The sequence below is a fragment of the Natrix helvetica genome, assembly GCF_964273705.1.
Source record: "Natrix helvetica genome assembly, chromosome: 1".
Lineage (NCBI taxonomy): Eukaryota > Metazoa > Chordata > Lepidosauria > Squamata > Natricidae > Natrix > Natrix helvetica.
Genome location: NC_138548.1, coordinates 275,990,788 through 276,017,830, shown reverse-complemented (window position 1 = coordinate 276,017,830; position 27,043 = coordinate 275,990,788). Strand labels below are relative to the sequence as shown.

At 39.6% G+C, this 27,043-nt stretch overlaps 2 protein-coding genes across 3 annotated transcripts in view; both read right to left on the bottom strand.

Annotated features, from left to right (window-relative positions):
- The window catches only part of AFF4 (ALF transcription elongation factor 4), a 76,699-nt gene extending 75,272 nt beyond the window's left edge, over positions 1–1,427 (bottom strand). For both annotated transcript variants that reach the window (XM_081936131.1, XM_081936132.1), the window contains exon 1: positions 477–1,427. The gene's annotated coding sequence lies outside the window, so the exon portion shown is untranslated. The remainder of the gene's footprint in view (positions 1–476) is intronic.
- Positions 1,428–7,768: 6,341 nt separating this feature from the next.
- ZCCHC10 (zinc finger CCHC-type containing 10) lies at positions 7,769–25,073 on the bottom strand. Its single transcript, XM_081934460.1, has 4 exons — positions 24,933–25,073; positions 18,750–18,908; positions 14,002–14,043; positions 7,769–11,415 (listed from the first exon to the last, which is right to left on the bottom strand). The coding sequence occupies exons 1-4, from the start codon at positions 24,980–24,982 to the stop codon at positions 11,133–11,135; spliced, it is 534 nt and encodes a 177-aa protein (XP_081790586.1). The 5' UTR covers positions 24,983–25,073; the 3' UTR covers positions 7,769–11,132.
- Between the last annotated feature and the right edge of the window lie 1,970 nt (positions 25,074–27,043).

Genomic DNA, 27,043 nt, shown 5'->3' with positions numbered 1-27,043 from the left:
TATATGTTAATATCTAACACAAACCTTCCAAGACAACGTCTCCCCCAACCTCCCCAAAATATACCGAGCTCGGCGTGGGACGAATAAGGAAGGAGGGATCCGGGGAAAAGAAGATACCGGATAGCGAAGTCATGGGAAATTCAGGGCGTGGGGCAAGGTTGGGGGGTGAGGGGGGAGAGAAAGAAAGCCAAATCCAACTTGGGATCGGAAGAGTACAGAGCCCCCTCCCTCCCGCAGCAGCCGATGGAGGACAAGCAATACAAAGGCATCTCGCTAGACAAGGAGGGGTTGGGGCTACCCGGAGGATGGGGCGAGCGGTCCGCCCCCGGGCCTCCCCCACCCACCCCCAACCCGGGGGGGGGAGAGACGGGGCCTATCTGGCTCTGTATTGCTTAACTGCGCCTAACCTCGTCCCGCCCCGCCCAGCCCAAAGGCCCTCTCGACGGGCCCACCTCCCCGAGCCGCCCATCACTCACCTCCACGGACTACTCCGCTACCGCCCCGAACATTTCTCGGGGGGGGGCTGCTGCCGCGCGAGGCACAAAAGGCCAGAAAGGCCCCCAGGAACGGCAACGGCAGGAGCCGCTGACGAGAGAAGGGGAAAGGCGGGCCACGGCGGATCACCGCCCAAAGGAAGGCACGGCGGCAGAGTACCATCTCCGGCGCCACTCCATTTCGACGGCTGCGAGCCTGAGACTGGACCGAAGCGGGTGGGCGGCGATGTCAAGGCCCGGGCGGTCTCTGCCGCTTTCTCCTTCCTCCTTCCTCCTCCTCCTCGCCCTCCCTCTCTCTGTCTCTACCCCTCCCCCTCCCTCCCCTGGAGAGGACTTCCCAGCAACCCCCGCGTCAACGGGCAGCCTCCTCCTCCTCCCCCCCCCGCGCCCCATCCGGCGACTGAGGGGGGGAGGGACCAAATAGGCGACCACGTGATCCTCTCCCGGAAAGGCCTTGCCGAGGCTCGAGCGCCGTCCCTCTTCGGTATGAAGGCTTGCCGGGTTTCCTCGTTTGGGGATTGTGAACTCGCGAAAAGGTCGCTAGGAAGATGCGATCGCCCAAACGGGCAGCTTGACCCGCTTTCTTAGGCGGAGCGGTCTCGGATGGGAGGACGCCCTGCGAGCGAAGATAGTCGTCGACGGAACTGTCAGCCTGGTCAGGCGGCTGCGGCGACAATCTTCCATTGATTGTTACTCTGCCCTCCTGGCTTACCTGATCAAAGTGAAATTGGTTTCGTCCCAAAACAATAATATAGTATTGGGATACCTTTTCAAGTACTTAATTAACAGTTGCGGAAATAATAATTAAAAGTAGTAAGCGATATTTGATCAGAACTGTAAACTCAAATTCTGTAAAATAAAATAAAAATCAGCAGTGGAACCACAAACTACATTCTGCACATTTTCATTCACACTGCTAGAACCAGATTCGGCATTTGAGTTATGTTAGACCAGAGGAGCAAGGATAGAAAAAACAGACAGAAACATTAACCTTGTTGAATAAGAGTTTGAGGACACGATCAGATGTTTTTATAACTGATGTGCAAGGCATCTTTCATGGCACAAACACACTACTGGGCAATTCTGTTCTTCGTGTCAGTCAATTTTAGTCCCAATTTAAGTTGAATAAGAAAGGTAGATTTGTTTTTATGGGATTGAGGGGAACTTCAGAAGTTAGGATAAGGTTGTATAAGAATCCAGCCCAATCAACATAAAAAGCATAGACCACAAAGTCATTGATGGTGTCAATAGTAAAAGGAAAAGAAAGATGGGGTTGTCTCATTTTTGAGAAGATGAATATTAACAGATGATGGGGTAATTACCAAACTCCTCAACTCCTACTTTGTTTCAGTGGGAATTGTGTTGAAATGAATTTGAACAGAATAATTGATACAAGGTAAGGAAAGGATTATTATGGAGCATCTGGATACTATGAATGATTTTGCCTCCAAGATGAGATCTGTTACATCCATAATGAAAGGGCTTGTGAATGCTGTATTGGAAACCTATTTCTATGATCTCTGAGAAATTATAACCATAATTCAGCCAGTGGATTGAAGAAGGGCAAATTCCTACCTTCAAGAGGGAAGCAAGGACCACCCCCAACTACAGATTATCAATTTCACCCCATTGTGTGACACTCAGATCTTGAACCTAGGATGTCAGCTTTCCAGCTGACAAGCTCAGTTTTTTTAATCGCTGAGCCATCATGCCCTCTATTATATAAATTCAGTGTTCTTAATATAATTTAAGTACACCAGAGGCTCCATGAGATCTTAGCAGATGTTGCCAAAATATAGGCTAGGTGACACAGCTATAAGATGGATGCAAAGTTGGTTGGACAGTTATACCTAAAAACTAGTTGTGAATGGGTTGAGAGGGATGAAATGGATCAAGAGACATTTAGAGCACCATGATAGAAGACATTGAATTAACTCAATCAAACATGGATAAAACTGCAATTAAAGCCTACCATCGATTCAAGAAGTGAAATGGAAATACTTGTTGAAACAATTGCTTCTGCAGATAATCATCCAGTAAGGTGACCAGGGGCCTGCTGAGGAATTTGATTATTTCCTGGCACATAATTCAGATTTGTTCCCAGTTGGATATTGACATGGATATTGGTCCAGTAGAGAAGCCTGAGGTAGATTCTTAGCCAGTTATCTAGGAATGGTTTGACCTTGTTGCTCTTGAGGAAGTTGGCAAGATCTTAGGAAACATGAGCTTGGCAGCTTATGTTTTAGATCCATGTTCCCTCTGGTTGGCAAAAGCTTCCCAAGAGGCGACATGCAGTTGGGTACTGATGGTATAGTCAATGCATCTTTGGATGAGGGAGTGATGCTCCAGCACTTTAAGGAAGATAGTGGTTTTGCTGTCGTCTTAAGGATCCAACAATGGATCTCACCGTGATGGATAATTTTTGTCCTAACTAAAACCTTCCCTTTTTGGGGAAGGTTGTTGAGAAGATGGTTTGCTGCAGTTCCATAGGATCCTGGGGAAAAAATCTGGACCCCTTTCAGTCAGATTTCTGGACTGAATACAGAATGGAAACATTGGTTGCACTTTTAATGACCTCTGGCAGGAATGTTTTCCCCAAAATAAGACCTCCCAGGATAATAAGCCCAATCAGGCTTTTGAGCACATGCACTAAAATAAGCCCTCCCCCCAAAATAAGCCTTCCCTTAAAATATTTAAGTGCATATACATCCGGTCCTTGCCATTCCCTCTGGTTCCTTGCTGCGCAAAAAACATGAGGTGAGGAGGCAAGGTCGGAGGGAGGGGGAAGGGAGGGGTGGACATGCCCCATCCACACCACATGCCCTTAGTTAACAGCCACTCCTGCAACTGTAGCCACCGTGCCCCTTCTGTCACGCTAATGGCCACCGCAAAAGGAGTGGCAGGCCCAGCAATGCGCAACACAGCAGCAGCCATGAGGTGACCATGCTCGTTGCCTCCTGCACTGTCTTATTTTCAGGGAAACACAGTAGTAAATCTGTCCTTGCATGACTTGATTCTCTGTAGCTTTTGATATCATTAACTATATATCATTCTGGGACAGCTTTGGAGCTTGAGAGTGGGGATGGAACTGTGTTGTCCTGGTTCATTTTCTCCATTAAAATCCATTTTGAATTGGCTTGAATGAGAACAAGAGCTCCAACTTACAGCCCCTGCTTTGTAGTATTTTGCAGGGTCTGGTGCTTTCTCCAGTCTTGTTTAACTTGGTGAAACTTTAATGACCCGGAGATTATCTGTCACTGGTGGGTGGGGAGTGAGGTATCGTCAGTATCCTGATGATACTCAACTTTATATCTCTGCCTATGGTGAGTTAAGTGATGCTGCAACTGCCCTTTCTTAGTGCCTGGAGGCTGTTGAGGTTTGGAGAGGCAGTGGAATGTAGTCCAGATTCCCAGAAGAGAGGAAATGCATTCCAGAGAAGCAAAAGACAGCAGAGTTTAGGTAATTTTAGTGGGAGGAGGATAGTCAGAATAACCAGAGGTGGTATTTGCCAGTTCTCCGAACTAAAAATTTCTGCTACCGGTTCTCCACAACCTGTCAGAATCTGCTGAATTTCACTCCTGGTATAAGTAGTTTACTTTAGTTTAGCAAGATTTTTGCCTATGCACAAGGAACAATAAATGAAACTGCTTAGAAGCAGCTCAGCATGTCTTTCTTGGTTTTTGGACCTTCACAGGATAGGGAGGAATAGATGAAACGGAACACTAGCAATAGAGAGTGGTTTTTGGTTTGGGGCTTCTTGATTCTTGGAGAATTAACATCTTTGATGGTTGTGGATGGACTGGCACTGCCCCATCATGGTACGTAATCTGAGGATTCTCCTGGACTTGCAACTCCTGCTTGAGGAACAGATGGCAGTTGTGGCCAGAAGGCTTTTGTACAACTGTGAGTTATGCATCCGTTATCCCATGCGCCCTTCTCATAATCGCCAATGCCCTAATACCTCCCACTTGGAATATTATAATGCGCTGTACATGGAACGAATATTGAAGAATATCCAGAAGCTTCAGTTGGTTCAAACTGTAGCAGCCTGCAGTTTTACACAAGTCTAGATTTGCACATGCATCACCGCTTTTGTGGAAGCTACATTGGTTGCCAGTTTATTCTGAGTTCAATTCTAAGTGCTGACTATTACCTTCAAAAGCCCTACATGGCTTGGAGCCAGGATATTTGAAATACCACCTCTCCCCAGTTGCATATACTCAGCCCACCAGAACTGGAAGGCAGAGTATGTTGTGGGTCCCATCTGTCAGAGAAGCGCATCTAAGTGGACCAAGAAAAAGGCTCCTCTCTGTGGTGGCTTCCTTCCTATGGAATATTGTTTCCCTAAATATAAAATTAACCCTACCTTGATACTTTTCTGGAAGGCGCTGAAGATGTAGTTCCAACAGCAGGCAGGGAGACCCCAGGTTGACACAGACCCAATCAAGTAATTGGTTTGATTGTGTTTGATACTGCTACAGATGGTCAGGGAGGTTATGGGTTTCTATAATTGGGGTTCTTAATTTTGTAAGGCACTCACAGTCACTCATGAGAGCAGCCATATAAATTGTTAAACAAAAAACAGACAGACAGACAGACACTGCATGGTATTGTTTTTGTACATACCAGTACCAAGAAATAAGTATTTCAGCTTAAGCATTGTCCTCATTTCTTTCTGTGATATCTTAGCTCACTCTTTGTCCTGTCTGTAATTAATTATCTTAACATAATATTTTTGCAGTCCCAGGTTTGAAAGCCAAAAAAAGCTGTAAGAGATGCACATCAGATTATCATCAACAATTCCTTAATGACTTGGCCTCAATTTTCATGAGCCAGAATAATTCTAAGTACATTTGGCATCTAATGCAGATCTTCTGCATCCTGCTCAGTATCCTTACTTGAAAAATATCTAAATCTTTTCTGAATGTTTTAAGGGAGGAGATGGCTAGTTACTAGCCATCTAACAATTGTAAGTGGGTTACCATATTCTGCAAAAGCAGTGTTAGGTACCATTGTCTGGCTCAACAATTAGGACAATTAGGCCCTGCAGTTTGACCCATCTACACATTTGAACATGTGTCTTCCCTTCCTATTCCCTAAATCTCCCAAGCATATTTTTTAGTTCATCATCCATTCATGTCACAAGCCCAAATCACATGAAGTTTTGCTGATTCATCATCCCTTGAAGGGAACATCCAGGCTTCATTTGGCCTAGGGTTAGTTGATTGGTTTTCTATAGTCCAGGATAACTTTCATAAGCTTCTTGAAAGGCATCTATCATATATTACCTCTTGGGGGAAAAATTGCTTTAACGATTCTGATCTTTGTTACCAGAGAAATATTTGTATTTTTCAATTTTCTCTATCGCCATCTTTCTCCTTAAAATCAGACCTTTCTATTTCTCTATCAAGCTATCCAGCTTTATTCTTCAAATGAGCAAACCAAAATCACTTGCCACCTTCATTTCTTTGCCAACAATAGTATAATCACTAGGCATGCAGGCTGACACTCTATTTGTCGTATGTGTTTCAACATAAGAGTAATCCATTTTTGCTTTCATGATGAGGCGGGAGTGTTGCAAGCACTTGCTGTTTTTGGCAAGAGTATCAAAAGCAACATAGCACCCCAAGATCTTGAATACATGAGTGGGATGGGCAGTTCTTAAATATGGTTAAATACATAAATGTGGTAATGAGCATATTTTGCATCTTTCTTTGAATCACTCCCCCTCGCCCACTAACTCTACATTTTCAATAAACAAAATGGTGTGTATCTCAAATTGTTAAGTATTATAGCTTCCTGTTTTTTACTTTTGTTGTCATCTCTTCCAACTTCATCACTTTTATGACTATACACAAAAAATTGGGAATCTTATACATCCTTGTCTCACTCTGAACCATTCTACATCTCCAAGCTCAGTTCCTACAATATGTTCTTATAAAAGATTTTTCAGAAGAATGATCAGATATTTTAGCAACCTTTGGTAGCCTTATTATATTGCACATTTTGGCATGATCTACAAAAAGACTCTGCTGATCAAGCAAAAACAAACCTCATTCTTGTGGGGGGAAGAGTGCTGTTTCTCTTTATCTGATTAACATTATCTATCTTATCTTAGGTCCTCTGCCTTTTCTGAAATGTGTCTGCTCATTTGGCATTTCCCTTTTCATGTATGACTTTATTCTTTCATGTAAAGCAAAATTTCATTTGCAATTGCAATTTGTGCAAAAGTGTGATAATTTGCTTTGTCCTGCAACTCTCTTCTTTGTTTAGGTATCACCCATGTTTTCCAATATCTGGGCCATGCAATCTTGTTATATATTTGTAGGAGTCATTATCACTTTTACTTCTACATTTAGGCAACAAAAACGGAATGCACAGGTACAGTATAGATGGTACCTTGCTCAGTAGTAGTAACTGTGAAAGGGATCTTGGAATCCTAGTGGACAACCATTTAAATATGAGCCAGCAGTGTGCAGCAGCTGCCAAAAAAGCCAACACAGTTCTAGGCTGCATCAACAGAGGGATAGAATCAAGATCACGTGAAGTGCTAATACCACTTTATAATGCCTTGGTAAGGCCACACTTGGAATACTGCATTCAGTTCTGGTCGCCACAATGTAGAAAAGATGTGGAGACTCTAGAAAGAGTGCAGAGAAGAGCAACAAAGATGATTAGGGGACTGAAGACTAAAACATATGAAGAACGGTTGCAGGAACTGGGTATGTTTAGCTTAAGAGAAAGAAGAACTAGGGGAGACATGATAGCAGTGTTCCAATATCACAGGGGTTGCCACAAAGAAGAGGGAGTCAAACTATTCTCCAAGGCACCTGAGGGTAGAACAAGAAGCAATGGGTGGAAACTAATCAAGGAGAGAAGCAACTTAGAACTGAGGAGAAACTTCCTGACAGTTAGAACAATTAATCAGTGGAACAGCTTGCCCCAGAAGTTGTGAATGCCCCAACACTGGAAGTCTTTAAGAAGATGTTGGATAGCCATCTGTCTGAAACGGTATAGGGTTTCCTGCTTAGGCAGGGGGTTGGACTAGAAGACCTCCAAGGTCCCTTCCAACTTTACTATTGTATTGTATTGTATTATTGTACTGCCTTTTCTTTGTGGCCTTATATCTCTGTATTTGTTCTTCCCATTCTGCTTAATTGCTTAATGACAGTTCTTTCATTATCTTTGATGGTAGTTAGTAGTCATCATGAAAAGAATCTACAGTATTCATACTAAATTTACAATCTGTAAAAATAAAAAAATTAAATTCTTAATTTGCATTTAATAATTTATTAATTTCTTAAATTATACATTCTATAGCATGATTCAAATAATTTTCTGGTAATTTTAGAATTATAGTGTCTAAATTTTGCAAAACATAGAAATGGTTACAGACTAAAATGCACAACTTACATAAACATTTAAATAGAACATTTGTATTCAAAAGTCATTCTACACACATTTTCATAAAAATATAAAAAATAGTTCAATCATTGATTCATACTTTAACTAGACTAGTATATTTAAGATGTCCCCTCCCACATATTCCTCATAAAAAGACTCCCATCAAAAAAGAAATTAAAAAGAAACTGTATCAATTAATGACTACAGCTATAATTCATCACAATAACCTGTTATTTCTTTTCTGTAACCTACAAGAAATGCACTGCAATCTTTCATAATATGCATTTTCCATTCAAATTCACTATATATAACTTGTGCTTTGCAAAAAATAAACATTTTAAAATAAGTGACACTAAATTAGAATATGACCAGATTAATCAAATGCATGTTATAGGCTAATAGTTTTTATGCAAAAATATCAAAAGGAGGAATATTTAAAGACATCTTTTTTTTATCCAGCTCCACTGAAAATAAATATTTTTCTCATTGTAAGTATTTGTATAATATTTTTTTCTAGGTGCCCAAAATAGTGTGCAGACAACAAAGCAAACACCTCAAACTCTTCCATTTTACAATGCTTTCAGGGCATATTTAATATTAGGGAAAGGCACAAAGATGAAACGTTTCAGTTGCAGCACTGAAGACTACTCTCCATGCACAGTGCAAAAACAGCTTAAAGGGAAGTCTTTAAGCTTGAACAGGTCTGATTAAAAAGATCAAAGCATTTGGCCTTGTTTCAAAGATTCTGATGCATGGTGGGGAGAGAGAGAGACATGTATGTAGCTGCCTGCAAGGATTTTTATCACAAAACTGAAGGTGGTCTTTGTTAGTACTGGATAGTGCTGTTTCTCTTTCAGTGGACAGAGGATCACGGTTCTGTTCCAAATTATGTAAAAAGGAGTATCCTAGCCTTGTAGATAAGATGAGGCCATTGGGTACACTAAACCACTTAGATTTGGATGAGAAGAAAAATCGCTGATACAACAAATGTTAAGCCACTATTTAAAGAATAACAAAAGTGCAGAAACAAGTGTCGCTAAAAATAATAATAATAATAGTACTGTTGCTGCCATAGGTTCTCATACAACAGGCTGCTCCCTCAAGATTTTCCTCTGATTTAAGGAGCAATTTGATATTCATCCTGCGTTTAAATTTGAACATAGAGAACCTCTATCCAAGCCATATTCAGAGGGATGAGGGTGTCCCACAAGGCCTTCAGGTTCTATCCAAGATCTCCCTCCTTCTAGAGGGCTGGAAGAAGCAGAGAAAAAACATCCACCTCTGTCAAGCGCTGATCAGAAATAAGGCTAACCTAAAATGTGCACAATTTAAAAACAGTTTTGATATTAACAAAGTCAGTTTAAAAGCTTAATTACTACAGCGGGGAAAGGATGTGTTGATCTGCCTCCAGAGAAGTAATTTGGAAGCAGCAAACTTGAAGTGAAATGGTCCTATCCCCTTTCGGTTGCAGCATCGTCAACTGAAATCAGTGTTGCCTTGAATGAAATAAGTTTCTCATCTCTGGCTTACATGTTTTTTGCAAGGGAATGCCCAGGATTATTAATTGATTTTTGAGTTAAATGTTATAACCTTCTATTTTAGAAAATGCTACTTTTTTATATTTCTTTACTCTGCTTTTCAGTGTTCAATGTGTTCCCTTTCCAATCTGTAACAAACAGAAGTATGCTCTTTTTTAAGAATGCTCTGTAATATAACACTAAGAATTTATTCTGAAATCATTACATGTCATCATAAACAGGGATTAGGCATTTAAAAAGACAACTTAAAATGATCTGGAAAAGTGTTCACTCTGGTTATCAATGACTTACATTCCACTAAATTACAACCATAACTCCTCAAGGATTTCTTTTGGGGGGACGGGGGACGGGAAGAGAATTAATAAATGGCAAAAGTTAAAAACAGAGGCTTAAAAGAATAGAAACACTGCTAACCTATGGTTAGGTGGCAATATTTTAGACTTTTGCCAAATGTAAAATATAGCACGGAGGAGGATTTCTGGGCTGAAATGTTTATCCATTGACCAGTTGCCAAGCAAATGCTTTACACGAGAGTAAATGTAAACACATCCCTTTCTCTGAAAGGAAGAAAAATATGAAACTAAATTATAAGACTAGGAATCAGGAAGTACCCCAAACTCTTTCTTTCTCTAACCTCCTCTAAACTGGAAATAATTTTTAATTTTGAAACTATAGCATAAACTATTTTTATTCCTTTTGGACACCTTGCTTATAGTATTAATATCTATTTCTATTGGAAACACAATATTGTAATGAAGTTTTCTTTGCCTGGAAGAGTGAATGAGGGAATAGATCTTACCTTTCTCTTCCCCCGCTATCATATCCTCTTCCACAAATTTGTGTACTGTGTAAGTAGAAGGAACTAGCCAACAATTATTCTAACGAAAGAGCAAAAGGAAATTGTACATGGCAGTCAATCAAAACCTAATGTTACAGGAGTGCTTGCTACAAGACTTTAGAGAGAATGAGCTTAATTGTACTACGATACATACTCCTCAGCACAATGTGAAGATCTCTTCCTAGCATCATTTTTGCAAGTCTAGAAGGGCAATTGAGACAGAGAGTCTGGTTTCAATAGGCTCAACAATCCTACTGGACTGAGATGGTAATAAGATCAGTATATAGGATACTGATCACAAAAGAATCCAATCGATGTAAATTTGATACTAAACTATTAATTGACTACAATATTGAACTATTTTATTTTTTTTACTTTTTCAAACAAGCTTGCTTTTCCTGTACAAAATGCAATGTTGTTTTCTCTGTAACTGAGGAGAGACATTAAATATGGCTTTGGGTATCTTAGCCATCTGAAATCAAACTTCATATTCTCTTTCCATCTTACTTAGACTATAAAACTGATGTAAACACAAGATTGCTGTATGACTATAACACAGGATGATTCAGAAAATATATTCTGCTTTCCGGCATGTAAACATCAGGATGACTGGACCTTAATTCATATAAATATTAGATTTCTTTAAAAATTAAGAAAAAAGGTAGCATTCCCTATTAAACAGTAATCCACAAAAATACTCTTTCAGTAAGTATTACTTGCCATTTAACAGCTTATGGCCTATCAACTACTATGTAAAAACACATACCGTTTTACAACTGTAAAAACAGACAACCGGTTAGTTTTAGTTTGGCCATTATGCATTTCCGATGTGAGTTATTGTCTAATGCCACCATAGTCCTAGCATCGCACTAAATTGTTCTTCTTCTTTTTCTTTGGTGGTTCGTCATCTGTGCTGCTGTCTGTGCTGCTGCTGCTGCTGGAAGAACTTGACTCAGTTTCAAAGTCAGAAGAACTAGAAGAACTACTGGACGATGGAGAAGATGAAGAACTGGATGTGCTTTCATCGCTATCGCTGTCATCTGAAGAGGAGGAGGAGGAGGAGTCATCACTCTCTGATGAAGACTCACTAGCTGAGGTGACGCTGCTGCTGCTGCTGCTGGAACTTGTCACACTTTTAGACCTGGGCAGAAGTTTTAAAAAAGACCAGCAGAATTATTTAGCAATTTTCCTAAAAGATTTTAGATTTTTAGTAGGGAAAGCACAACCAAGTATTAGGCAACAGCTTGCATCTTCTCCCCAAATATTCTGACATTCACTCAAGGGCTGACATTTCACTTTCCCTTGCAGTAAGCCTATGCAAACCATTCTGTGAGATTTTGCCTCAGCATACAGCCTCTCAAAGCAGAATAGTCTGTTAACCGCTTCAAGGTTCTCCTGTGACTGACATGTCAAAAAGCAAATCCTTGCCTGGGGGAGGAGCACGATGGAAAGGGACCCGTATCGAATGATTTGCACAGACTTACCATGTAGTCATCAATAATCATAAAAGAACAACAAACATCACAAAAAAGCTTTGTTTTTTTTAAATTAACCCATTTAATTGATTCAAGCCATAGATACCATTAAAAAAATTATTAGAACATCATTTCCTACTGTGTCAATGATTTACAGTTCATGTGTCTTCCTCTGCCTCCTTCTTTCTGATAATAAAGGCAGGAAGTGTTTTCAGATATTTAAGTAAAGTCTGGTTTTCTGCACCAAGGTTTCTACGGTGCATTATGTAAGAAGGCATCCATGTTCAATTATTTGAATTGATTGTAAGGTGTTCCAGGCAAAGTTTAAGGTTCAGTGCTTAAGACCCTAAACGGCTTAGAACCTTGCTATCTCACAACCCTTTATGCAAGGGTGTGCTGATAAATGTATAACAACTGGCTATGCCAGTTCCATTTATATTGCTGCACTGCCAAATAGGTGACAGGCATGTCAACTGTTGCAGTTCAGCTCTGCTCTGGTCTGAACTGGCTCACAACATTCCAGAACATTTAACAATTGGCTCTCGCAAGCTGACTTCATTACACCACTGGGTTTAACTCAATAGAGCTTGTCCGGCAGGTAAGGCCCTCTTAAAGAAGCTCTCACATTTTAAGGTCAGTTTCGCCACCAAACAGAATGGCTTTCTATATTTTTCTCAAGCTACAGAATGTACTGCATCAGAAATGGAGTTTGATCTGTGGGGGTTTTGTTTTATTTTTTGCTTTAAATACCCAGGAAAGGTCTTGGGCTCTTGGGGAGGGGGGGTCCCCCAGAGATAGGCCGGAGAAAGTACTGAGTCATTGTGCAGCAGCTTTGAAAATCCATGCTAGGAAAGAGACAAAAAATAAAATTGTCATCATTATAATGGCCCTATAAAAATCTATAGTATATCCACACCCATAATACTGTAAACAGTATGCCAGTTACATGGAGGGGCGAGGGAATATCATCGAGATGGAAAACTACTGCAGATACTGAAGACAAAAATATTTTACGAACTCAAAAGTTTTCCCTCTTCACATTTTATTTATTCAGTCTCAACAAGAAATCACACCAAATGCCTCTAAGGCAGCTAACAATATTTAAAATAAAGGTAAAAGAAGTACAATCACAACTACAAACCTTAGAATACACAGTAGCTGAGACAAATATAGCAGTCACTAATATAACTAGGAGACATTAAGAAAAAGTAATGCAAGGAATGAAAATTGTTGAGCTGGAAACCAGTAGAACCAGGCTAGGGAGCACTGTTATGTCAACACAAATCAGGTGCCTTTCAAGGTCTACATTAGAATATCCAGGTATTTACTGGCTTGGAAACATAAACAGAAGGGCTTTGATTTATGTATAGTGCAGGGGACACATTTTCTAGTATATGTGGCTTCATGCTTGTCTGGTGTAAAAAAAAAGATTAATCAAGCTGAGTTGTGTGTACTAAGTAGACCAATTTCTGAAAAAAGGGGGCCACGAAATTCAAAGAGCCAAGAATCGCAGGGAGCCTGAATAAAGCCTGACAATTGGGGACGGGGGAGGGAAACATTCTTGAGGTACATTTCCTTCGCGGAAGTATAGAATCAGATTTTCATCCAGTGAAAATGGCTGAAAGGAAATTCAGAATCATTAAAAAAAAATCTTCACCGAGCATGTAACTAGCATGTGAAATTCGTTACCAAATGTGGTGACGACCTAGATATATATCTTTAAAAGAGGATTAAATGAGTATGTAGTCGATCAAGATTGAGAGCTTAAATCTTGAAGACTCAAATGTTTCTCTTGGGTTGGAAGGGTGCCTCCAAATACCAGTTACAGAGCAACAATGACAGGAAAGATACGGTCTCCAACCACTGTTTATGAGCACCTCAGAAATATTTGCAGTGTGAGAAACAGAATGCAGGGCTAGTGTGGGCTTAGGCCTGATTTATCAAGTTATTCTCATGTTCTTTTTTTAGCCAGTCTTTTTCAATGTGGAAAAGTTTTGACATGTAAACCATTTTATTATATTTCTGTATTGGCATTTTTATTATTGTTAGTTTCCTTGAGTTCTTTAAGAACAGAAAGAAAGGATATAAATCAAAAATGAATAATCATATTAAAAAGAATATCTTCTTTCAAGTTAAGAAAGGATCGGAAGTGGAGGGCATGTCAGTATGAGTCCAAGTTTAAGATAATAATACTATGAAACTATTAATGCGATGAAATCTATTTAATTTTTAAAAAATATTTCCTCACATACCTTTTTTTCTTGTTCTTCCTGTCTGTAGTACATTCGGCAGAGCTGATTGGGAGGGAAGGGGATCAGGTGGAAGGAAGAAATTACTTCAATTAACATGTCTTTTTTTTTAAGAGTTCAATCAGAAAACCTGCACTAAGATCAAAATCAGTTTCTTAACAAATGAGAAAACATAAAGGCAAAGGTGGAAATCTAAGATACAAAAAATAAACAAAACAATAAAAAGTACTAAATAAATAGAACTGCATATTTAAACTATTTAAATAAATGTTATTGATAAATCATCCACAAAATTTCATAATCAAATAGCATATAAATATTGTTTCTTTATGAACAAAATATTTTGGTTTTTTTTTTACTAAATCCAATTTAAAAGAGTATTAGCTGTACTGGAGTAATCTTTCAGATACCATAAAGCAGGTATACTGAACTTTTTTAAAAAAGGAAGATGTTTTAAGAATTATCCTTTAATCTTAACTAATTCTTTTCTATAATCTTAGTTTAAACCTATTTGCCTACTAATTTGTTAAGAGTTGAGAATGTATAGGTTTTGACCTTTATGCATGTAGTAGGCAGATAGGTTTAAACTAAGATTATAGAAAAGAAATAGTTAAGATTAAAGGATAATATTTAAAACATTTTTAGCAGCAACAAAATAACAGAATGCAGAATAAACTATAAATTATGGTATTTAAATGGCCAATACATTTTTCAAATTTTGAAGAAAACATCTTAGCCATATAAATAGGAATACAGACTTGGTTAGTCTAGAATAGCTATTATTCCCTTCAACATATTTTTAAAAAAGAGCAACAACCATGACTTATTTGCTGGACTGAAATGTCCAGCAATGTTCTCTTAAGGTGCATTATATAGGGGGAAGTTATAATATCACCAAAATGCAAGTGTTAGTAAAAATTAGTCTCTTATTTAAAATAAAAATAAAAATCATGGTAGCAAAAAATATCACATTTATAATATGTCCACTTTGAATAACATCTCATTGAATTATGATTTTAATATCCTTAGGGTGTGCAAGGTTCATTGAGACCGAAAGGGACCATTTCAGAGAATTCTAGAAAACTGCATTTCTCTTTGGATCATCTGAACTCCTAGATATATCATTTCAGGGACTATTTGACTGTTTCATCTGGAATGCTGTGTCCAGAACACATTGGACTACTGTTGATTCAAAGAATTTAATTCTGGAAAAGGCTGAATCTCCACCCAGAATAGCATGGTCCAAACTGCCTCCCTGGAATTTGGCACAGTCCGAAGGGAAACAGAACATTCCATCTCCATTTAATAATGCTAAATAACGTTAGAAACTGAAATGGAGTGAAGGGAGAACTGAACTAGTAGCAGAATAAGAGATAACAAACAAGGAAGAAAAAAAAGGGATCACATAATCGTTTCGTGAAAGAAAATTATTCAAAACTGAACTGGAGGAAGGTATTTACTGCTGACTTAAATAACAATTACCAGAGTTCTGTTGTTCATAATAGACAGATAGATATTAAAAAAGCCCACACTTAATTGTTTTACATACTGATTTATAAACTTGACAAAGGCTTGCTTGGCATATTCTAATTTATGTCCAAACAAACATCCTTATGAACTTATGGTTTCCCTGTAATTAAAGAAAAGAGGCAGTGAAATAATATTCTCTTTTCTCATGCACAATTTTCAGTCTTCATGAGGTGTGTCAAACATTTCCAATTTGAAGCATTTCAATTTCAAAACAGGTAGTTCTGTTCTCAAACTGCAGCCTTGCTAGAACCCATTCCAAAAACGTGGCAGCATGTTCCCCACATTCTTCTTGTGTAATCATTAGCATCTGTCAAATTATAATTTACATTGTGTAAGATGTTACTAATGATGAGCACCTGACCACTACTGGACCTATTTCAATGTCAAGATTGCATCTGTAGGATCCTAGAATCCCTTTCCCCCCAAGTGTTAAGAGGGCAGAGACAATTCAGGTTTCAGAATAACTAGCTGTGCCTGGAAGAAGATGAGCAAATTTAATTCCACTCCCCCCCCCACTCCTGTTGTGTTCTAGAAGCTTCTCGTAGCCAGTGGTTTTACATCTGGACAAAAGTTTGCCTCCAATTCTTCTTTATGATTTGCCCTATTCACATGAGACTTGATCCTAAGGCACTAACTCTTTATCCTCATCACAGGACTTTATGAACTCCTAGGTTGTTTAAATTTGAAATGGACTGCTTCAGTATCACAGTAAACACCCCATTTCAATATCAGAATCCTTCTGTTATGTTCTGCCTCCACTGAGGAGGCAGAACTTTGCTTAATTAGACTTGATCTGAAAAACTGCTTTACTGTTAGTGGGTTTTCAAGATTCTGTAGTTACCCTGAAAGCAATAAAGATATTTTCAGAAATCCAAATGATCCTTGTTTCCTGAGTTTGCTTGTCTTATGGGACTTAACAAGTTAAGAAGCTTACCCACTTTCACTGTTTTCTAAATTTTCTAGCCCCTCATGTAACCCTGCCAGATACATGTTAAAACAGAGAAGCAGCATTTTTGCCAGTACAACATTTCATCTCTGTTTTGGAAGCAGAGAGAGAATTAATGTTTTATTGACCTTGTCAATACTGTCAATACCTCTATTGACAAGGCTGTTCATTTAACTTCTGATAATCTCACCCAGGGTTCTCTCAAGCTAAAATGAACCCTCTATAGCTTAGCTTTCAGGATTATTTAGGTTATAGTGTTATGCATGACATTCTGATTCATTCCTCCCCAATGGCCAGTTACATAGTACAGAACTTGTTAGAAGCTTTACAGGGTCTTTTCCTTGTTGTTGTTGTTAGTTGCAAAGTCATGTCTGACTCATCGCAACCCCATGGACAACATTCCTCCATGCCTTCCTTTCCTCTACCATCCTCTGGAGTCCATTTAAGCTCATGCCAACTGCTTCAGTGACTCCATCCAGCCACCTCATTCTCTGTCGTCCCCTTCTTCTTTTGCCCTCAATCTTTCCCAGCATGAGGCTCTTCTCCAGCGAGTCCTTCCTTCTCATTAGGTAGCCAAAGTATTTGAGTTTCATCTTCAGGATCTGGCTTTCTGAAAAGCAGTCATGGTTGATCTCCTCTAGGACTGACTGGTTCGATTATCTTGCAGTTCAAGGGACTTGCAGGAGTCTTCTCCAGCACCATAGTTCAAAGCCCTCAATTCTTTACCGCTCAGCCTTTCTTATGGTCCAACTTTCACAGCCATACATTGCAACTGGGAAAACCATAGCCTTGACTATATGCCCTTTTGTTGACAGGGTGATGTCTCTGGTTTTTAGTATGCTGTCTAGATTTGCCACAGCTTTCCTCCTAAGGAGCGAGCATCTTTAATTTCTTGGCTGCAGTCTCCATTTGCGGTGATCTTGGAGCCCAGGAAAATAAGATCTGTCATTACTTCCATTTCTTCCCCATTTATTTGCCAGGAATTGAGAGGTCTGGATGCTATGATCTTAGTTTTCTTAATGTTGAGCTTTTCCTTATAGATTAAGGTGACCAGATTTTAATATTGGTAAAGCGGGACACCATTGATGGGACGGGGGGGGGGGGAGGCGGGGGGGGGGCTCTTGATTAAAATTTTTGTCTATATCCTTGCACCCCTAACCCTTTAGGGAAAAAATCCCAGGGGGCTTCAAACCTGACAGCTTTAAGACTTTTGGACTTCAACTCCCAGAATTCCTCCTCCAGTCATGTCGCGGCGACATCATCTGCGTGGATGTGCTCCATCTTCGGTTTTTTTCACCGGGGGCAGAATAACTGCTGCCGCCTCCTCCTCCTCCTCCAACAGCACCACCACATTTGCTGCCCGGCGCTGCGACTGAGGTGAAGCTGCCAAAGCTCCCGCTGGCGCGTCCGCCTGTGTCAGCAGCGGCGGCGCCACCCCCTCCACTTGGAGTACCTGAGCTGGGCTCTGCGTTACCCCTGCCGCCGCCTCCTCCTCCTCCTCCCCCTCCTCCTCCTCCTCCTCGCTTTTGAGAAGCCATGAGGCTTTTTTTTTCCTGCTCCCACCCCTTCTGCCGCCTTCCTACTGGCTCCCGCGGCCTCATGGCTCCTCAAAAGCACGGCGGAGGAGGAGGGGGCAGGGGTAACTCAGGGCCCAGCTCAGGTGCTCTGAGCGGAGGGGGAGACGCCGCTGCCATGGGCAGGGGCACCAGCAGGAGCTTTGGCGGCTTCACCTCAGCCGCAGCGCTAGGCAGCAAATGTGGTGGTGCTGTTGGAGGAGGAGGCAGCAGCAGTAGTTATTCTAGTGACGGCGGGGGCTTTGGGGGTTCACTTCAGCCGCAGCACCAGGCGTAAGCGGCTAGGACTGGCTGCCCACAAAAAACCTCCCCAGGCCTGCTTTGCTGAACACGGGGCGACTGACAATAGTTTGAGCGGGCGCGGCCGACGCAAACTACCATCAGTCGCCTCGCGCTCATCAAAACAAGTCTGGGGAGGTCCTTTGCGGGCGGCCAGTTCTAGCCGCCTGCAAAGGACCTCCCCAGCTTCTGGAGCCTGTGACAGTAGAAATCACTGCGCAGCAGTTGCAAACTGCTGTGCGGTGTTTTCTTGCCACACGCGTGGCTGCGCACCTTACCAAATATCGGGACTTTTTAAAACGCCGCGGGATAAATTATTAAAAATCAGGACCGTCCCGCCAAAAGCGGGACATCTGGTCACCTTATTATAGATATATGTATTTCTATGAATGACATGTAATCTTTTACATAGTAAATCATACCTTTGTTGTAGTAGCTGGTTCTCTTTTTCTTTAAGTGCTTTTTTAAATTCTGCTGTTCGTGATGGTCTATGGAGATATTTTCTTTTCCCTGTACATTCATATGTCCAGTGTCCAAATTCCAAACATTTCTGACACCTTACATGTTGTTTATTTGCCTCCCTGTGGAAATACATAAAAGTGATTGAAATTAGTGGTTTTTTATTTAAAAAGTCAGATAGAACAAAAGTTGGTCCTACTTTGCTTGAAACTAGGCTGCAGTATTAAATTAACTCCTGCTCTAGTTGCATTATTTATAACTTGATGATTACTCAAATCCTCACAGTTCAATAAATTTCATTTATTTAATCAATTTATATTGCCATCTATCTTGTAAATGACCCTGGGTTGATAATTTAAAAACCAAAGAAATCAGCAATCAGCTTCATATCTGAGAAAATTGCCAAGTTTTAAGAGTTTTCTGTAAAGCCAACTAGGTTGGGGATAACCTAACGCGGGCTTGGATGGTGTTTCAGAGGGCAGGCATTCCAATAGAAAAATCATGTTTTCTGAGACTTGCAAGATGATTTTCATTAATCAAAGAGCCTCAGTATGCTCCTCCTGATAGATACAATGGGATAGAATAGATAAAGATAACTAAAGAAAGGTGATCCTTTCTACATGGGGCTCCCCTTGAGATGCACCTGAAGGCTGCAGCTGGTTCAGAATGCGGCCGCGCGGACAATTGTGGGAGCTACTAGATACTCCCACGTAACACCTCTGCTGCGCGGGCTGCACTGGCTACCTGTGGCTTTCCGGGTGCGTTTCAAGGTGTTGGTTATCATCTTTAAAGCGCTCCATGGCACAGGACCTAGTTATTTGCGGGATCGTATCCTGCCCCACACATCCCTTCGGCCGATTCGCTCTCACAGGGAGGGACTCCTCCGGGTGCCGTCCACTAGGCAATGCCAGCGGGCGACGCCCAGAAGTAGGGCCTTCTCTGTGATGGGCCCGACCCTCTGGAATGACCTCCCCCCGGATATCAGAACTACCACCGACCTCCGCTCCTTCCGTAAGAAGCTTAAAACCCACCTGTTCAATTTAGCTGGCCTGGCCTAATACCAATTTTAGTCCCTCAAGTCTGTATTGTTAAATTTTTAGGGGTATGCGTTTTAGTTGATTTTAACTTTTATTATTCTGTACAGTTGAATTTAGGTTTAATTCGCTTTTAAGGGAATATATTTAAGGGTATTTATCTTTTGTACCTGTTTTTAATGAGATGCCTGTACACCGCCCCGAGTCCCTTCGGGGACAGGGGGCGGTCTATAAATTTTGAAAAATAAAATAAAATAAATAAATAAATCCCTCAAATAATCAGTCCCCATAACTTGAAGGATTTATAGGTATAACTCACAACTTAAATTGCACCTGGAAGCCTATTGAGAGCCAGGATGGCTTGAGTAACGAAGGTTAACATGGGCATATCAGATGTAGCCAGAATTCAATCTATGGCTATCAGATTTTGCAACAACTAGTTGCCCGATATCCTTCAAATCAGCCAATGTAGTAGAGTCCATTTCAGTACCCCAATGGAAGATAACCACAGAACAAGTTACCATGAACAGTGTGTTCTGTGGACGTCCAGGACAGGGCATAACCAGCACGCAACATAAAGCTATTCCTAGCCATAGTTGCCACTTGTTCCTCAAACAGAAGCCATGAGTCTAGGAGGACCCCCAAATAGCACATTGATTCTGTCTATAATATATGCCCATCCAGAAATAAGGATGATAGGTCATGGGCATAAGGGGGTCCTAGCACCCACAGCCACTCAAGTTTTGTTAGATTTGAATCTATTTTTCCCCCTCCAGATCCCTGCAACCTCCAAACACCAAGACAGAAACTGCATGGCACTTTATTAGCAATAATTTTATTTATTTGTATTTCACATGATCCCTAGAGCCTGACTTTACAGAAGCTCATGTCCAGTCATTTTTGGGATAGCACCTATGAATGTCACCAGAATGTCCTAGATTAGCAAAGCTAGTTCCTGCTTCCATCTCCTGGCTTTAACTTGATATTACAGCTGAGACCCAGGGAGGCAGATCTTCTTCTATGCTCATTTCAAGTTTCAATCATAATACATTCTAAGGCAGTCCTCTCATCCTTATCACAAGTGATGGAGGTTTTATTATGGATTGATCTGGCATTTAGCAGCAGCATCCAAAAGCCTGGGCCTCTGAATATTCAATGATTAAGAAGTGTGGTAGAGAGCAGGAGGCTGAAACACAGCAATGGTACAACACACCAGAAATACATTCCTTGAGTGAGTCCCATTTTCCACAACCAACTCCTGCATGGCAAAGGCCAGATAGCTGACATACCAAACCAGAAGCTGTTTAGCAATCATAAGGCCCAGGCTGGTTGACCCCTTCACCAGCCTTCAATTCCTGCTTCTACTGCTAATCAGCTCTTATCATCAGAGAGAATCTGCTGCTCCCAAACTCTTGCAGCCATACCCAGCAGAATATCCAGACCATTTGCCAAGACTCTACAGCACCTTTTCCTTCATCCTTATCACTGTGTTGTGCTGATGGCCGCAACATTTGATTGGAATTGTTGTGGCTAGAACACCAATCAACTGACCTAAACCAGCTCCCCCCCTATAATCTGTTGATGATTGTTATGACCTGTCACTTTTTAAATGCATGTTCATAAACAAGGAACATTTTACGTTATTTAAACAGCAAATTCAAAAGATGTCATTATTAAATGCCTTATACTTAAATATCATGATAGCTGACTCATTTCATTTTTTAAAAACCACTTATGGCTGTCTCTGAATTTTAAGGACTATCAGTAATTCGTTTCAAAGCATTTAAAACCAGCTTCAGAGCATATTTAATTAATAATATATGGTAAGTATAGAAAGCTGATAGACTAAGCCCACAATGGCTGGGTTCACAAAAACAAGCTAAATATACTTTATTTACTTTGAGTTCAGCATGCTATTCAAATTCAGTCACTGCAGTTTATAAGTCACAGTTAATGGTTCAGGAAGTTCTGCAAATGCAGCAATTTATAAATTGAACAACTCATGGCTTAGTATGGTAGATAAATAGTCACAATAAAACCAACAAGTAACTGGTTACTTTGCTATTCAAATTTTGCTAAAATATTGCTGTGAATCACTGACCTAATTGGAATTTATATGATTGATACAAAGATTACTTGACCTAAGACACTTGAATTTCATCATTTTTTAAAATACAAACCAACTCAATGTAACTCAATATTCATTTAAAAGTATGCATTGTACTGATTCAAATACAAAGTTTGCTTCCTTGGAATTTTTTATCTAAGGACTTTTTTTTCTAGTCCGTAAAGTCATTTTTAGTCTCAATATTAGCTATTTCTTTCAGAATTAACACCATAATTTAGAGGAATATTTATGGTGTGTTGTGATACAATCTTTTTCACTTAGATACTTTCATGTGATATCAGGATGCAAGTTAAAAAAAAGTTAAGAGTTTATATTCTGAAAATTTTGTACTATTAGAGCTCCTGTGCTTATTCAGGATGCACTGCAGGGGGCCAACTAGCTCCACACCAAATTTCAGGGATAAAATTAATGTGTTTTGCAAGGCTTAAATAACCTATTTTTCCCACTCACTCTCCACTCCCATTCCAAATAATACAAAAGTAGAGTTTGGGAGACTGCAAAAAAGATTGCAATTGGAAACTATTATCGTTTCTTAAATTATATCATGATACTACCAAAAAAAATTGGTTGTTACTAAATGTATTTCATCATTTTATGAATACATTATCATTTTTCTTGTGTCTGTATTGTCTTCTTTATGCAGTCATACTCAGGTATAGAGTTGCTGCAACTGAAATGGCCATTATTACTTGCTGCTTGAAACAGTACAAATAGAACTGAAATAATATAAGGATCAGGACTGAAATTTCAGAACAGAGATAGGATTTTGCTGAAAGGATTACGGTAGGAAAGGATAAAAATGAAGACTGAATGCTTAAAATCCTTTAAACTCTATTTCTAACTGAACTGATTTGATAATATTAAACATTGTTGTTCGGTATATGGTTATGGAAAATTTGTTCTTTAATAACGTTCTAGGTTTTTAAATAAAATATTTTGTTGTCAATATTTAATACTACATTCATTAAAGCAATTTAGCAGCTTTTTTCAATCCTATAAAGACATATAGCATGTGGGCTGGGCTGTTCACTTCTTAGATTCATATCTTTCCAATTAACTGGATTAGAATAAGATTGTATATAGAACTAAACAGATTATCTCCCTTGACAGGGTGATTTTTTAGGTGTCTGAAAAATAACTCTACAACTCAACTAGCTGATGGTGAAAATTATTCTTCAGCAGCTGTAAGAGAGCCAGAAAGCCCTAAACAATTAAACTGTAGATTGAAAAGTGTGGATTGAGGAATTAAAATATAGCTATAACTTAGTTAATATCTGAATGGGCCATCCAAACATTTACGCAGAAATTTCATCATATATTTGCAATAAGCTTCTCCTGATGAGGTAGTGGAAAATGGCAACAGATTGTCTGAAGACCAGTTCAAATGAAATGCAGCAAAGCGTCAGAGAGAGAATTTGTATACATAAAACAGTCTACTCAAGAACACATAAATCTTACTGCAAATTAATATCCTGTGATATTATTCTCTTATCACCTTGATTTTACATCTAAGTAATGTTTACAGAACATGATCAATTTTAGAAAATTAAGACAAACAACTTCTGGGCTCCCATTTTATGTGGCTCATTTAACCATGGCTTATTGCTTCCTTAAAGCTATAAATGTCATCCAGTCCCGGAGCAGCTGCCATTGTCTGCTTGATAGTTTCAAATTCTGATTATTGCTAACAAGAATACCAACAATTGTGAGATTAGATGACATAGTCTGAAAATATGTATGTATATGTGTGTGTGTGTGTGTATGTGTGTTACAACCCCTGGTATGCCCAAATATTTATTTATCAGCACAAATACAACACACACACACACACACACACACACACACACATATATATATTCATTTTCATACCATATAATACTACATAGTGTATCATATAAAACTATATAGTATTTATATTTACTGTTGTGACTGTATATTTACCAGGTTTTCTGAAGATATTCAAATATTGTAAACATAATAATTGGGACAGGGTTGAAGATTTAGGACTCTTTCATAATATTCATTTAATTCTAAGAAGTTAAGAACGTCTTAACTAATTGCAGCATTGCAAAATAATTAGATTTACAGAGAGAAAATACCGAGTGCCAGCACTATTAATGAAAGCTCACTATAAAATGTCTAACACGAAATTAAGAGCTAATTAGAAGACATGCATTATATTTGATGTAATATATCTAAACAGCATTACTGAAGTCTTTAAAGTGTAGGCATGTATTTAATCATTAATTTATAAAACCATAGTTTGATCGGTTCACACTGTACACTAAAACACACCAAACAAACCGTATCTCAGCTCAGTACTGTTCACCTTTGGCCACTGATTCTATTCTATTTAAGACAGTGTAGAATCACATCGCAGGTAACATTTTAGCAATGATATACAGGAAACAATTACATTTTATTTCTAACAATGTTTGAACAAATAACATTTCGTGAGATAATTATTGCAGGTGCACGCCACTAAGCAAAGCAAAATAAAGAAGTTACGACCGTAACTGTCCAGATACCCATTAAACCACTTATTCTGCAGGTTTTTCCACAGTAAGCGATGCTGAAAGAAACACGCCGCAACACACAATGGACCAAAAGAGGACCAAAACCTCCCGAGGTTACTATCAAGGGGGCTAGGACATCCTTCGCACCTCTCTAGTTCCTGACCCCTGCAGAAGCAGCGGGGTTCTAAGGTACTTCAGCACCTGCCCCCTCGACTCGTACATGCGAATCCAGCCTCGTTATAAGACCAATTGTACACATACAACTATTTCTCGCCCTTTTAAAAAGGTCCTCCCAATTCTTCTCTCTTATTGCTGTCCTCCCCTAACAGCTGGGGAGCAAAATGGTTTGGATTCCCCGCGCTTCGCCCGCAGGACTGCCTCCAGGTCGCTTAACACCCCTCTCTCTCGAGAAGTCCGGGGTGTTAGCTTCCTTCTCCAAGCTCTTCTCTGCCCTCCACACACACTCACGCTTGTCTCCGAGCAATCAAACGATGCATGGGAGTCGCCATCTTAGCCATCGGCCGGGCACGGACCCAAGAGGCATGCCGGGAATTCCACCCTCCCTTTTCCTGTTCTACCGGATGACGTATTTCAGCAGCCCGTGAAAAGAACGGGGAAGGGAAGGTTCGGACTGTACCATTGGTCTTCGTAGGTGGGAGTCTTTGCTCTCTTTTTCTTGCCCGCTCTCTTTTTCTTTCAAGCATTTCTCACCTCCCTTAGCCTTTCCCCGAGCTATTAGTAACCCTTTTTTCTTGAGGGTTCAACCGAAACAGAGCGATGTTTATTTAAGTACTTTTGATGTCCAACCAGAATGGAATAAACCATTTTGAACTGCAAATTCTTTCTTAAGAGAACATTAGCTATAAAAAGGAGGCGGGGGAGATGCTACTCTCTGACATGGAAACTCCCCCTCCCTTATTTCTTTGAGTGTGGTAGAACATTCAAAAGTATGCATATCCTTCTGCAATCTCAGATAACACTGCCAGAGTCATAACTTCATACAATGAGGTTCTAAAATCCATAGGTGATAAAAATAGATTATTACTTGGGACTGTATGTGGTACAATTTGTGAATGTTCTATACTCAACAAAAGTGGAAGAAGTCATATTTTTTAAAAAAATATTTATTGTACCACTCTTCCCTTGTTATTTTTTACATACATGGAAGTGTTGTGGTTCATCACACAATCAGGCAGATGTCCACACTAGATCTGGCGCATTTTATCCACCTAGCAAGACTTTGTCAACCTGGGATAGGTAGTTGTGGATGTTTGATGTAAATGTATGGTCGTTCTGCTTCTATTTTCAGGTGTTTGTATTTTGTGATTATCTCAAGTTCTTTTTTGTTATTTCCAGGTATAGACAAGCCCACTATCCAGACTTTTTTGTTTTTCTTATTGACAATTGTTAACTCTGGGATATTATGTTGCAGGTACCCATATATACACACACACTTTTATACCTCACAAGTTATAACATTGCAATATAATAAGGTTTTGGTGACTGAGGTAGACTTACATTTAGTCTTCTTCACACAACAAAGTATGACCAAAGCTAAAATAAATGCAACTTATCTATTACCTGTTCTACCAATATCTGTTTTCTGTAATTGGCCTTTTTAGTGAATGAGAATTGGATTGGTCTTTACAAGATTATAAACAATATAACTACTGTAATTATATACCATTGATAAAATAAACTATTTCTTTTGGAAGGGCAGACATCGGAACATTATCTGTTAAAATACTGTTTTTTATTTTTAATCCAACAACTACTTTCTCAGTAGTTTTTCAGAATCTGTTTATAAGAATGAAAAGGCAGTTTTTTGGTATGATATCCTATAAATACATTTGTTAGGCCTCTCTTCATCAATCAGGCACATAGGCTGAAATGTCCATAGAGATTTCGAAATAATAGACATGTAGTGTATTGTAAGTAACAAAGGAATTTATATTGATATTTATATAAATATAGAAAAGAAACATAACAAAACAGAATTTTATCCAAATTTATATTAAGCTGAACATTCCTTCTATAAGTGGAGAAAATTGAGATCTGGCATTCACTGAGGAAATATAGAGGCTTTGATCTTTTCCAATTTCATCTTGTGTCATCCATACCTAGTGCCTATCCATGTCGTCCTAGCAGAATTAATACAATACAATATTAGAGTTGGAAGGGACCTTGGAGGTCTTCTAGTCCAACCCCCTGCCTAGGCAGGAAACCCTATACCGTTTCAGACAGATGGCTATCCAAGATCTTCTTAAAGACTTCCAGTGTTGGGGCATTCACAACTTCTGGAGGCAAGCTGTTCCACTGATTAATTGTTCTAACTGTCAGGAAATTTCTCCTCAGTTCTAAGTTGCTTCTCTCCTTGATTAGTTTCCACCCATTGCTTCTTGTTCTACCCCCAGGTGCCTTGGAGAAAAGTTTGACTCCCTCTTCTTTGTGGCAACCCCTGAGATATTGGAACACTGCTATCATGTCTCCCCTAGTCCTTCTTTTAATTAAACTAGACATACCCAGTTCCTGCAACCGTTCTTCATATGTTTTAGTCTCCAGTCCCCTAATCATCTTTG